We start from the raw sequence: 14,910 nt of genomic DNA on the forward strand, positions 1-14,910 counted from the left end.
ATTTATTAATAATCTGTCAATATTGAGTTAATAGCACCACTTTACTAGTATGCCTAATGCTACATCTAGTAACAAGATCATAGATCATCATTAGAGTTAGCAATATAGCTGAGTGTTTAGAGTTCACACTTCCTAAGATAGGGCCCCATTACAACTTAGAAAAGTAAAAAATAATTTAAGCACGCCTTTCCTATGCACTTCTCAGTAGTCGGTATTTTGGCTTACTTTATGAAGGTGCATAATGAGCATTGCAGGCGTGGTTCCCTTGTGCGCGCTGAATAAACGTACTTCAACCGCTGAAAACCCTCCCACATGCTGGCCAACAGATTTTCTCTTCAAGTTTTCATTCAATAGGGGTTTCAGTACATTTATCTTAAGTCATTCCATTAAATATGGTGTACCTTTTCGTTAGAATTTTGTCGACAGACTCAATAGAATATATCGAGAGAACGGGTTCAGAATATTAGATCAATGAAAGAAAGACATCTAAATATGTGCATATTTGTCTCCGTTTCAGCACCAATTGGTAAATACAAAAAATAATCTGATTTTTAGGGTTAGAAAATTAGTTATAAATCATAAAAAACAGAGTTTGAGAGTCTTTATGCACAAAAGAAAATTGTGGTTTGATTAATTCTGAAAAGTGCCATATTCAGTTCTTCAACCCATGGTAATGTTGGAAGATTACTGTACATATAATTATAATAGGGAGAAGAGTGTACGATAGTAGGCTATATTGGTCCGGTTCCACAAAGGGGGCTAAATGGGGCGTAGCCCCCTCAGTTCAAACTTTAGCACCCTCAGTTGAAGTTTTATGTCCCTGTATAAAATAGCGCTGTGTCAGCACAATGGACAGGGTGCGCTGCGGTGCGTGTAAGGGGGCTGTGAAAAGCCCCTGGGCAGTAAGGTATGACTCCTTTGTGTTTCCATAAGAAGCAGGAAACGCGTGCATACAACACAGAAGTAAGACTCAAGACTGCTGGGGTGACGGACCCTGGCTTTAAGGTTACAGCCACCATGGTGCACAAAATCCTTAGTCTTCTCGATCCTGCAAACTAATTACTCCAGGCAAAAGCAAATTATCTTTACACTGGATTCAAAGTGGTTCGCATTCCATTGGAGTGCGTTGAGAAGCTGAGGCGTGACTTCGAGCTCGAAGCCATTTGGGCATAGTGCAGTCCCAATGGCACTGACGCACCACCACCAGCTCCAATCACAGACGACGTTATGTACGTACACATTTCCAGAAATACGTGGTGGACAGTACAGTAGGCCAACAGGACAGAGGAGAAGAGACTGAGTGTAAAATACTGTTCTTCAGCACGTTGGATGTTGTCATAGTGAAATGTCGGAACGATTTTGCGAACGTAACAGTCAAATGGTGGAGGCCCTGTTTGCACTTGACCCAGAGAGCCATAATTTTTAGATGTGAAAAAGGTGAAAGCCCTGCTGGATCTAAGCTAAACAGATTTGGTGGAAGCTGTGTTTAGTGTCACTACAGTTTTTGCAGACTGAAATCACCCACCGTGGCTCCAATGGGGACAAATGAACCCCTCTTGATATATATGACAAACGTGTTCAGTCAGCACAGAAGAGGCAAGCTACACCCGAGGAAAACTAAACGAATCCAACTGGCATTTGAGGTGGATTTTACAGGAAGATTTCTGGAAGAATGGAATAATCGATTACTCAGGCCTATCCACAGAGCATCAAAGAAGCTGCAACTCTTTTGAAAATGTAAGATTTAAAAAGTCAAGCTGGTTGGTTTGTATCAAACACATTTGAGAGTGCCCTGCCAGTTAGGTTCTGCATAATGGCACAGCATTTTATAAACTTCACTGTGGGAAATAATGTTCGTATGTTTCAGACTTGTCTACGGCGATTATAATGTCAAATATATATTGTCATTTACAATTCCCATATACAGATGGATTGAATCTTTATTTAAATATGAAAGTCAGTTAAGAACAATTTCTTATTTACAATGACGGTCTACAGGGAAACAGCGGAATGAATTATTTTTACCTTGTCTCGGGGATTCGATCCAGCAACCTTTCGGTTATGGGCCCAACGCTCTAACCACTAGGCTACCTCATTTATATAGCTCGAATTAATAGCTCTTACTAAGTTATACATTACAGTGCATGGAGAAGGGTGTTTCTTCTAACATAAAAAATGTATTACTTGGAACCGCTAGGTTCGCAAGACCTTATTCATGGTTTCCTTGCGCGTGAAAGTGGTGTGATTATTAGGGAATAAAGTCAAGGTCAGAATACAGTATATCTGTAGACACACCACAGCCACACCTTCATTTATTCGATTTTATGCTTAAATTCAAGGTCAGAATATGCATAGTGAGAAAAGTGCATTAAAAAGGGAATTATGTTCCATTTACGCGGTTAACTCAGGGCGGGAATCGGGTCCATGGTCAAGAATAGTTTATATCCTAGGCCAATATGCACAAATATTATAATTCTGATAATTCTTGCACATCAAAATATCAATCATGCATTCTCTGGATATGTTCGATGAAATAGCTTACTTTTTGACTACCATCTCAGTTGTCTTACTTGGCACTGGGAAAAAATAGTTTGGAGCCCTGCCGCTAATGTAAAGTAGCTGTCAGAATTCAATGATAAAAACGAAAGGCATAGAAACTGTAAATGGCTTGGTAATAAGAAATAAAATTACTTTTATGACAGAATTAAAAAGCAATTTTGGACTGACCAATGGAGACATTTTCAAATTCATGCAACTTCGACCTGAAATCTATTGGAAATTAGAGCAATGTTAAGGGAATCCTATTTGAATCAGAAAAGGATACTCATATGATAGGTAAGCCATACAAACCCTTGCAGAGAGCCTACCCAATTGACAGTCTCTTAAAAAAGTATATAAACTATTGGAACCAAAAATACCTTAAAAATAACTGATATTGGCACAAGATGGAGGGAGTGTTGGAACCTAACTAATGAAATGAGTTAACGAAAATGTATGCATAATCCAGTATAAACTAATGTATAGAATTGATTATACAAGAGACAAAATTCAAACATGTTACAGCACAACTACATAGTCATGTCTTATGTGTAAAGCTAACAACACTCATGTCTTAAGTATAAAACTAACAATGACTCAATAATTAATGCATAGCTGGAAGGATTGATAAATCAAAATTAAAGTTCAAATCCCCGAGCTGACAAGGTACAAATCTGTCGCTCTGCCCCTGAACAGGCAGTTAACCCACTGTTTCTAGGCCGTCATTGAAAATAAGAATTTGTTCTTAACTAACTTGCCTAGTTAAATAAAATGTAGAATACCAAATGAGTGCACTAGGCCTTTATTATTTATGTATGAGCAGAGAAAAATACTCCTTAGCAGAGAGGGGAGCAAAATAGCCCCTAAAATATAATATTGTTGGGGGTGGAGGGGGCACACATACTTCCCGCAGCTATGCCCCTATCAGATTATGTTTTGTTTTCACTTCTTCAGGCTGGGGCAAAGGGAGAGAACTGTAGCCCTTGTCAGGCAAGCCCTCTTCTGGCTTATCGTGACTTACTTGATGACTTTGAACTGTTTGTCTCTCGTAGAAAATATGTTAACAGAGAAGATTACAAAACTGTTCCACCAGTTCAACTCTTTGGGGTCGGGGATCTCGCTGTCGCCATATTTTATTTTGTTGATTAGCCAAACATGGTTGTTGGAGGCACATAACGAACAGAATGCCAAGCGTGTGGAGGTGGCTGGAGAAATTGGACGTGAAAAGGGGGTTATATCTGGCATATCGTAAGTATATGTTGAAGAGATAAAAAAAACAATATTCCAGGAGTAATTGATGCACATCCGATGAATCGTAGGTGAATGAAGAAAAGTGAGTTTATCTGTTATTTTGTTTGTTGAAATGGTGTTTCTCCCTACTCAAGTGCAGTTAGGGTATATTAACTACAGAGTCAGAGCATTTATCCCAAGACCAATGCAGTGGGATCATTGTAAAGTGTTTGCCGAAAGGAGAAGCCAAGATTTCCAAGTTGTCCAAGTTGTGGAAATGATCATATTACACGGGAGCCCAACATTTTTTACAGGTTAGATAGGAGGATTTTTATAGTTATGGTAATTAATGGCACTGCCAAGGTGGAGAGAAGGTCCATGAAGATGGAAATCATAGTGATTGCGGCAGTTCATGGGGCTGAAAGATTTCTCAGTAGAGGAGTTATGCAATATTGGTACAAGCCGTACCACCCTCTCAAGTCCTAGAGCCTGATAAGGGAGATATGGAGAACTAAAAGGAGGAAGAAGTGGGAGTTTTTTTTCTGGCAATGTACTCTTTTTAATAGGATGGATTAAATTATGTTTCACTATTACGTATGGATACAAATATATATATATTTATTTATTTGTATATATATAAATATAAATATAAATGTTGGTTTCAAACTGTCCAGTTGGTGGCGACAATACACCTTTTTGGGTTGTGTCCGCCATAAAACCCATAGAAGAAGAAGAAGGAGGCGCATGACACTGTCAGCCTCTTGTCAGCAAAGCTTGAAATCCAGCTCCACCAGCTAAAAAGACGGACGTCAGACGTTGATCGCCTCATTCACTAGACAAGAGTTTGTCGTCTAACGTTAGTGGGTAATGTATCAGATTAGATGGCTTTTGATTGTCAAAATGTCTCAAGTTTATGTTTGTTTTCATGATAGCTAGCGACACACCAAGAGTAAAGTACACACAACTTACTAACTAATTTGCTTGCTTGCTATCCAAGCAGAGGAGCTAGATGTTATTGCCTGATATCTCATGAGACACAGTACTGTTTTTTCGTTACAAACCTAGCTAGGTAGTTACAGTAATGGTAATGTTTGCCTTTGCCTGCCAGCCTCCTTATGCAAAAGTATCGTAACGAGCTATGCTAGCTAGCTAAATAGTTAACTGTTGTTAAGATTCTCAACTATTGCTTCCTTGAATTTAGCTATTGATCATTAATTAGTATCATTGAACCTTTGCCAGCTAGGTCAAAATGTATGTATTTTCTTGTTTTCTTGACAGACATGGAGGAAGCCAATCAAGTTGCCTTTGACAGAGCCAGGCTGCAGGTGATCAAAGACGGCTATGAGAAGGCCTTTGAGTGCATCAACAGAGGCCTGACCGAGGATGAAGCTGGCCACAAGGCCCAGGCCCTGGCCCGGTACACACAGGGACGCCAGCACCTCCTCAGGGCCATCAGTGTGCCCTCACAGGGGCATGAGTGTGTGGGGTGCTCCTGGGAGTCAGCCCGCCAGATGCAGCACAAGATGCAGGAGACTCTGAACAACATCACCACTCGATTGGCGGTCCTAGAGACCAGCCCAGACCCTGAGCTCCCACCACCTCTAGATGCCTCTAATGGAGTCCCCGGGACAGCATCTAACTCTTACCTTTACCCCAAACTGGAGAAGGAGAAACCAGAGCAGCCATCTCCACCCAAGCTACTAATGACTAATTGCCAGGATGGAGCTGTGGGAGGCATTGTGTCTCCCTCCCTGCCTCTTTCTCCCACTAGACAGCCTGTGGTGCCTGGCGATCTGCCCCCAGCCTACTCCTCCCAGGCGGCTGATGGCCACCTGACTATCTCCTACGGGACAGAATCTGGAGAGATGTCGCTGGTAGGAGAGGAGTTCTACAGCCACATGTCCCCCTCTCCTCAGAGCCTGGGGGAGGATGGAGAGGAACTCTTCTTCCTGTCTCATGGGGTACAGGTATTCTTTGTCACACCTGACGGCCAGGTCAGCGCTCCCTCCTACCCAGGGTACCTGCGGATGGTCAAGTTCACCAGCCAGCAGTCAGAGAGAGTGCCCAACCGCCCACCAGCCTTCCTGCAGGTAAGAGGGATGGGGGTGGGTGATGAGTTCTAGTCACTGTCTACGTTTTGCCTTTTACAATGACCTTAAAATAGTGTCAGCACTTATTGTATTCAACATTTCAGTGTATGATGAAATCACAGGGTTCTTGGAATCTGTTTCCTTGACCTCTCTATCAGTTGTGCACTCTTAACACAATTTCATCATCAATGGTTTGCTCTGCCTCAGCTCATAAACTCCCTCTTGTCATACAGATGTGTGTGTGTGTGTGTGTGTTGTTTAGAATAGGGTTGGGCTCCTGTGTGTGGGATAGGCTATCAGAAGCACTGCAGCCAGATAATGATCTGTGTCCTGCATCATGTGATTAGTGACTCAGTGGCCCTAATCCCAGGCAGGAGTTCGCTATGATGTCATGGTGGGAAAACCCCAGTGGCCATCGGGTCAGGTTCAGAGATCTGTGTTACAGCAGAGAGACAGACAGTCGTTCCATATAAACTCCATATACTGTCCTGTGATTTGCTGTACTGTTGATGGGTTATACTGTTCATGTATTCCAGGTGTGTGATTGGCTGTACCCACTGATGGCCACTGACTCCCCTGTCCTGCTGTGTAACACAGGGGTGTTCATGTTCCCGGACATGATGGAGTCTGCCGCGGGATCCTACGTGGGCGTTGTGCTGTCCTCTGAACTGCCTGTTGAAGACAGACAACTGTTCCAGGACATGCTGTCCCAGTTGACAGACCTCAGGGTGCAGGTGAGCTGCTGAGGCTGTCTCTCAAATGTCACTCTATGCCACACCACCACACCATGACACGTGTCCTTGTGCAGAAGGTTATGGACCCTGGATGAAAAGAATGACAGGGTTGCCTACATCCATTCTTAATCAGCAGTTCAGATTCAGGAAGCGTGACAGTTTCCAAGTGTTGTTCTTTGTTTTCTTATATCCCTGCCAATGATCCCAGTGGAATGTAAGGTTAAAATGAGGGATTTGGCCCAAAATGGAACGCTATTTCCTTCATAGTGTCCTACCGTTGACCAGAGCCTGGTCAAAATAGTGCACAACATACAGAATAGTGTGCCATTTAGTACGGTAGTAGATTAACATAAGCTATTCTGCTCTCTCTAGCCTCAATAATGACTCTGATTGGTCGAGATTTCTGGTGTTATTCCAGAACTACTGATGATATAAATGCTGCTCTATTCTGATGTGAAAATGTCTGCTTGCTGCTGTAAGGTGCTCTACTTCACCTGCTGGTCTTGGGCCACAACTCTATGGAACCTGGTCCCAAGTAGTGCTCTATGCAGGATAGAGGTCGACCGATTATGATTTTTCAACGCCGATACCGATTATTGGACGATTTTATTTTTTAAAATAAAATATAAGAACACCCATCCAAAAGCCCATATAATGTATTATACACACACACATACACATACACATACACATACACACACACACACACACACACACACACACACACACACACACACACACACACATTTTTGTAATAATGACAATTGCAACAATACTGAATGAACACTTTTATTTTAACTTAATATAATACATATGGGCTTTTGGATGGGTTTTCTTAAGGTGATTCCACAGGTTGGTGGTATTGTTTGATTTAGTCGTTGCTGACCCCATGCTTACATCTTTATCACAAATAAGACACCTTGCTTCCCTGGTGCCAATTCCATGTAATAGTCCCGCACTGGTGCTCTGCTTTTCTCTGCCATCTGTAAAACACACAGCCCTGAAGTGACAATGATACCGAAGAGTCTGCTTAGGGGACAAATACTCTCAACTGTTTGAATAAAAATAGAGTTTAAGTTACCTGTGATGAATGTTGAAGACACAAACTGTAATTTCTACATGCAGGAAATCCTATTTTAATAATGGGCATGGTAAGAATTGACTACCAAAGTGCGAGTCATAATTCCCATGACACCTTCTAGCAAAATCTAAAAGGCGGTTCCTTCATTAATTTATTCCATAGGATATTTTTTAGATTCACTTAAAATAAGGTCTGTGTTTCGTGTAGGCTTACACCACCTTGCCAATTTTATAACTGTAGATATCCATAGGACAAGGTAACTCTGATCAATATTGGCTAAATATAAGCAAAGATTTTTTTTTTTGAATGTAGTGGATTTATGAAAATATGTTGCCAAACGTTACCTTATCCTAGTGAGATTTACACGGGTATCAAAACGCAGAGGCGGTTTAAGCATGAAGCACAGACCTTATTTGAAGTAGATCAAGACATTCTGTATGGAAGACATGAACGGTAAAATAATGAAGGAACCCCTTTCAAGTTCAGCCGCAAGTTATTACAGGAATTATAACGCGTCGACTATTTCTCTCTGAACCACATACCTTTAACTATTAACCTGCTAACCTGGATTTCTTTTAGCTAAATATGCAGGTTTAAAAATATATACTTGTGTATTGATTTTAAGAAAGGCATTGATGTTTATGGTTAAGTACACATTGGAGCAACGACAGTCGTTGGATTGTTTGTTTTTTATAAGATAAGTTTGTAATGCTAGCTAGCAACTTACCTTGGCTTACTGCATTCGCGTAACAGGCAGTCTTATTGTGGAGTGCAATGTAATCAGGTGGTTAGAGCGTTGGACTAGTTAACTGTAAGGTTGCAAGATTGGTTCCCCCGAGCTGACAAGGTAAAAATCTGTCATTCTGCCCCTGAACGAGGAAGAACATTTCTAGGCCGTCATTGAAAATAATAATATGATCTTAACTGACTTGCCAAGTTGAATAAAGGTGTAAAAAAAAAAAAGAGAAAACGGCGCCCAAAAATAACGATTTCCGATTGTTGTGAAAACTTGAAATCGGCCATTCCGATTAATCGGTCGACCTCTAATGTAGGACATAGGGTGCCATTTGGCATACAACACTAAAGGCTCTACTGCACTGCTTGCTCCCTGAATACACCTCAGCAGTTAGGAAATGTAAAACAGGCAGATGAAGTGCATTGATGTGTTCTAGTGCTCTTATCTGGCTAGAACACAACACAGCCTCCGTAGTCATTACAGTAATGGAGTTTGACTGTGGTTTTTGTCTCCGAGGAACAGTATTCAGCCAGGCTCTGACTGAGGGCATGTTGTTGATAAACTACCTGTCACATGGACAGCTGCTTCTGGAATGGAATCCAATAAGCAAGTAGGCTTTTCATGATCACATATTGAATATATGTACATTTAGGAGGTTGTCTTGTTCGAGAATAGCAGTGATGGTGTTAGAACATTACCCCTCTGTCTGTTTTCCTCAAGCAAGGAGACATCTGAAATGTCTGGTGACCATGTCTTTGTTTGGAGAAGAATGAGACGTTGTGATCAGGATGGGGATAGAGGGAGAGGAGGCACCCTAGTGTAGCAGGAGGCTACTATTAGGGGGTTACCAGGAGGTTACTATGAGGCAGGGTCTGCTAGGCTCCAGCTAGGCTAACCAGTCCTGTAACAGCGGTAAGTTACAGAAAACAGAGAGGACCGTGACAACGAAGCAGAGTTAATCAAACTTTGTTCTTCTGCCAATGCTGTACGTATGCACCAGCAGGTGTCATAAAACCACTGTTGCAAAACACCATATTAATACGTCCTGCTGCTGCAGGCTCCAAATGAGGCAGCAGACAGCATCAACCTGAGCCAGAAGGTGTCCCTCGCTCCCCTCGAGGAAGAAGAGGACCCAGGAGAGGAGGAGAAGAACCTGCCAGAGTGGAGTGAGAAGGTGGCCAGTGGCATCCTCACAGGTCAGACCCAGGGCCCTAACCCCTACAACCCTAACCCGAGGCTGTAGGGGTTAGGGTTAAAGTTGTATACTGTGTATCACTCACTCACACCTACTGTGTTTTTTTCCATCCAGGGGCATCGTGGCTGAGCTGGGGCCTGGTGAAGGGGGCTGAGTTCACTGGCACAGCCATCCACAAGGGGGCCTCGAAACTGCGGGAGCACATCACCCCCGAGGACAAGCCAGCCCATGTCAGCCCCTCCGTCTCCAAGGGATTGCATGTAGCCAAACAGGCCACCGGGGGCGCTGTCCGCGTCAGCCAGTTCCTGGGTGAGAAGCAGCTGAGTGTCTGACTGATTGCTTCAGGTGTTGGAAGGAGTTGACTGTCTGATTGGATGTGGATGGGTGTATCGTGTGTGCTGTTGTGTTAATAGTGGACGTTGTATTATGACGGGGTGTGTGTTTGTAGTGGACGGTGTGTGTATGGTGGCAGGGTGTGTGGGTAAGGAGCTGGCTCCCCATGTGAAGAAACATGGAAGCAAGTTGGTCCCAGAGTCCATGAAGAAAGACAAAGATGGACGATCCAACATTGATGGAGCCATGGTGGTGGCTGCCAGTGGAGTTCAAGGTACACACAGTCACTGTTGTGGTTGTCATAGTCACTAGGCTAGTGACTGTACAGGACAAGACAGAACGACACCAACGTTGGACGTGCGCAGTAGATCACCTGCTGGCTGTCAACAAACGGTGGAGATTCAACGTAGAATGTGGAATCTATGAGAAATGAATAGATAATGACTGCCGATGTGTGGTGGTCAGAGGCGATGGGACGGCCACCTGCTACGCATGGCCGACGTTCGTATCGGTCTGTCTTATCCTTAAGGATGGTTCACATGGATGATGTACCCCCTATTCTACCAAGTGTGGTCATTGTTGTGGTTCCTGTGTTTCTACCTGAAGGCTTCGCTACCATGTGGACTGGCTTGGAAGTAGCAGCAAAGAACATCGCCGTCTCCGTTGCCTCAGAAACCGTCAACACTGTCAAGCATAAGTAGGTCTTTCTCTGTACACTTCAACCAATGTGTGTTGTCTGTGCTCTTCTCAATCAACATGGGTGCATCTCAAATGGCACCCGATGAGCCTATGGGCCCTGGTCAAAAGTAGTGCACTATATAGGGAATAGGGTACCATTTGAGATGCAATCATGTCAAAATAAATAAATACGTTGTATTGTCACACACCGGATAGGTGCAGTGAAAAGTGTTATTTTTATACGGTCGGCCATAGTAGTACGGCACCCCTAATTTACTCCAGGGGTAAGTGCCTTGCTCAAGGACATATCGACAGAATTTTTCACCTTCTCAGGTTGGGCATTCAAACCAGCAACCTTTCGGTTACTGGCCCAACGCTCTAACCACTAGGCTACCTGCCCAATGTGTTCTGTGCTTGGCTTATTCACCATGTGTGATTGGTAGTACTACTTGCTTGACAGCTCTGATGTGTATGTCTGTTACTTTGCTTTCTAGATCAGGTTTTGCTAAACACTCGTGTTTTCTAAGCAAAAACAAGCAAGCACTTACTGTACATTTCCCTCTTCCACTTATGTTTCAGATTTAGGGGTCTACAAAACATCTTAGACCCACCTAATGACAAGAAGACATGTCTTTTCTCTTGAAAGAACCCCCCTTAATAGTAACAAGCAGCATGGCCGTAGCCTCTGTTTCTGGATGGTCTGAATGTACAGCTGTTAGATTCACCTCTACTCTCTAAACAGTCTACTCTTCTATCCTACTGGGCTATGCACCTGTAATTCATCATGAAGCTTACTCTGATTTCTAACTAACCAATTATTTTTCCTGATTTCATTGAAAACAATATAACTATTCCTAATGCATAATCATCATATGAATTGATGCACTTATTGCATTTATGTGGGGCTGGTGATTGCACATATAATCAGTTGTATATTTACAGATTACTGAATAGTCAGACAACTTGAATAATTCTGTTGAATTCATGCTCTGCATGGGTGGGGGCTTTATTCCTACTTGCATGTTGTTGCTGTCCTTTCTGTTCCCTATAATTGCCCTCACCCCAACCCCCCCCCCTGTGTCACCCCCTCAGCCTTCCCCCTCTCACTAGTTGGTTGTGTGTGATTGATTTATAAGGTATGGGGTGGCAGCCGGCCAGGCCACAGACCATGCTGTGAACTCAGCCATTAACATGGGCGTCACCGCCTTCAACATTGACAACCTGGGCATCAAAGCTGCGGTGAAGAAGACTGGCAAACAGACGGCTGTGGCCATTCTGCAGGACTACCAGCTACAGGACCCTAACACTAACCAGAAACAAGTGGAGAAACGGGACAAATAGGCCCCATCCAGGAATACGTTTTATGTCCCAAATGGCACCCTTTTCCCTAAATAGTCACTACTTTGGACCAGAGAAAAATATAGAGAGTAGGGTGGGTTTTTTTTTGGACACAGTCAACCACTAGCCCCATGACACTTACCCCAGTCCTACCCACAGAGCACTGGTGTAGATATGAGAGGACTGGATAGGTGTGAGCAAAACGGCCAAACTTCTACTTGCCTACTCTGTCATAGGGAAAGGCTGAGGTACTGATATTGATTAAATGTGTCCGTTTTTCTTTCAGATCTACCCTAGTGCCTAGAGGGTAGAGGCTAGGACTTGCGTCCCAAATGGCACCCTATTCCCAATGTATAGTGCACAAAGGGAATGAGGTGCTATTTGGGATGCACCCGTGTCCTCCTCTCTTTCCTTTAGAGCCTTAATTAACACACAATTTGTATTCTATAAAGAAATCTATACATTATTTACAATAAATATTTTATATTTACATACTAGTTGACTAATAGCCTATAGATATGTTACCAGGGTTTGATACAACTGTTAGGCACTTCAATCTTTATAATGAATGGTATGACATTATAATGTCATTAATATAATAACTAAGAGGAACATTGTATGTAGGTAGGCTGATGTATTATTGCTAAATGATTTGTCTGCAAGACACTGGAATAGAATAAGTCACGAATGTGATAGAAATATAAACTGATAACAGGATTATTTTTTAAATTTCAAGACCACTGCTGTTGACCTATTGTCGTAATACTGTGGTAACAGTAGTAGTATTACTACAGTAGTACTGTAGCTAGCAGCAGCATGCTAACTATGTGCTATAAGAATACATGTTTGGGTTCATTTAATCAATGAAATAATGTTAATGTGTGAAACAAGATGAATCCAAGCATGCACAGGAATACGTGTAGTTTTGTATAGCTGTTGAGGGTACTGGATAAGATTGAACAAGGTATACTCTTGTCATATGACTTTAATGCAGAGGAAAGAATCAATCCAAACGTAGAAGCAGGGGAGTGTTGAACTGGTTTGAGAATGATCCATGGCTTGCTTCGTATGCCTTAATAACCAGTTACTACATGCTCTATGCTACTCTAACCAAACGAGGCCACGCTACTTTCATCTTGGTTGTACTTGTTAAAGCTGTGATATTAATTTTCTATGAAAGTACACTTTTTTTCACGTGATGTAAAGAAAGGGATATATATTTTTTAAACTATGACTCCTGGAAGAAATGATTATGGCAAAATTACAGCTATAAATACATCAACTGTTTTGGCACAATCTGTACGTATCTGGTTTTGGAGTGTGTGTTTAAGATTAGTGTCGCTGTACATGTTATGTTCTCAACATACTGTATTTAACTTGTAATGCTGTCTACCATTCATGATTGACCTTGGGCTGATGTTGATTCAATATGAATTGTCTTCAGTAATATTTCCCCTTACGGGTTAAGTGAACGCAGACTGTCTTTCTGGTGTGAATTTGAAATATCATGCAGGCATTGAATACACACCGGCATTCTTCTCAAAATAATGACTCTGTGCTTCTGTGGCCCCATGTGATCAAATAGTCACATGGTCTGATGATAAACCAAATATCTGATATGTAATAAAAAGCTATTGAAGAATGAGTTGTATATCATGAGTTTCCTTGTTTTGGATAGAGCATGTCGTATGTCTGTCTGTCTACTACATAATGGAGCATTTTGACGCCAGCGCCACTCACATTACCTGGCTATCAAATCAAGGTAGTGAAATAGGAGCATTTTCAAATGTTTTCCAGCACGTTATCCAAGTGATTTATCCTGAATGCAAAGGAGCTCATTCAAATTAGTTGGATCACATTCAATCCAAGTAAGTTTTCTTTAAATTGTTTATGCAATTTCAAATGGAAGCATGTTTGTTTTATTAACAAGGAATAATGAGTAGAAAGCCGAGGCCACCATTATTATGTAATTCTGTATTACTCCTCAATCACAATACCATATCACTACTATTATTTTGTAATTCTGTATTACTCCTCAATCACAATACCATATCACTACTATTATTATGTAATTCTGTATTACTCCTCAATCACAATACCATATCACTACTATTATTATGTAATTCTGTATTACTCCTCAATCACAATACCATATCACTGTACTATTATTATGTAATTCTGTATTACTCCTCAATCACAATACCATATCACTACTATTATTATGTAATTCTGTATTACTCCTCAATCACAATACCATATCACTAATATTATTATGTAATTCTGTATTACTCTTCAATCACAATACCATATCACTATTATTATGTAATTCTGTATTATTCCTCAATCACAATACTATATCACTACTATTATTATGTAATTCTGTATTACTCCTCAATCACAATACCATATCACTACTATTATTTTGTAATTCTGTATTACTCCTCAATCACAATACCATATCACTACTATTATTATGTAATTCTGTATTACTCCTCAATCACAATACCATATCACTACTATTATTATGTAATTCTGTATTACTCTTCAATCACAATACCATATCACTATTATTATGTAATTCTATATTACTCTTCAATCACAATACCATATCACTACTATTATTATGTAATTCTGTATTACTCCTCAATCACAATACCATATCACTACTATTATTATGTAATTCTGTATTATTCCTCAATCACAATACCATATCACTCTACTATTATGTAATTCTGTATTACTCCTCAATCACAATACCATATCACTACTATTATTATGTAATTCTGTATTACTCTTCAATCACAATACCATATCACTGTACTATTATTTGAAGATTAAGACCTAGTATATTTTGTTCAAGATTGACATTTGAGTCAGAATTCATTCTTCAAATGAGACTATTTTTTCGATATTTTTTGATTCACAGAATTTAAAGGCCCAGTGCTGTCAAAATATAA

General features: G+C 41.2%; 1 protein-coding gene across 4 annotated transcripts; it reads left to right on the forward strand.

Annotated features, from left to right (window-relative positions):
- Positions 1-1,244: 1,244 nt before the first annotated feature.
- LOC135546346 (spartin-like) lies at positions 1,245-13,598 on the forward strand. Of its 4 annotated transcripts, none has more exons than XM_064974695.1 (9): positions 3,505-3,871; positions 4,443-4,632; positions 5,047-5,858; positions 6,395-6,592; positions 9,467-9,605; positions 9,719-9,913; positions 10,053-10,211; positions 10,544-10,634; positions 11,195-11,877. In XM_064974695.1, exons 3-9 carry the CDS (start codon positions 5,049-5,051, stop codon positions 11,256-11,258), a joined length of 1,656 nt encoding a protein of 551 aa, XP_064830767.1. In that variant the 5' UTR covers positions 3,505-3,871; positions 4,443-4,632; positions 5,047-5,048; the 3' UTR covers positions 11,259-11,877. The 4 variants fall into 4 exon arrangements, with proteins under 4 accessions (XP_064830766.1, XP_064830767.1, XP_064830765.1 ...); XM_064974693.1 differs by having other exon boundaries at positions 3,506-3,871; positions 4,443-4,628; positions 11,752-13,598; XM_064974692.1 differs by having other exon boundaries at positions 3,507-3,871; positions 11,752-13,598.
- Positions 13,599-14,910: the final 1,312 nt, after the last annotated feature.

This window comes from Oncorhynchus masou, chromosome 9 (genome assembly GCF_036934945.1).
Source record: "Oncorhynchus masou masou isolate Uvic2021 chromosome 9, UVic_Omas_1.1, whole genome shotgun sequence".
NCBI lineage: Eukaryota > Metazoa > Chordata > Actinopteri > Salmoniformes > Salmonidae > Oncorhynchus > Oncorhynchus masou.

Coding starts and splice junctions, on each gene's coding strand:
- LOC135546346 (XM_064974694.1), top strand. CDS start 5,049: ATGGAGGAAGCCAATCAAGTTGCCTTTGACAGAGCCAGGCTGCAGGTG. Junction 5,859..6,394: donor GCCCACCAGCCTTCCTGCAG/GTAAGAGGGATG, acceptor CATGTATTCCAG/GTGTGTGATTGGCTGTACCC. Junction 9,914..10,052: donor CCGCGTCAGCCAGTTCCTGG/GTGAGAAGCAGC, acceptor GTGTGTTTGTAG/TGGACGGTGTGTGTATGGTG.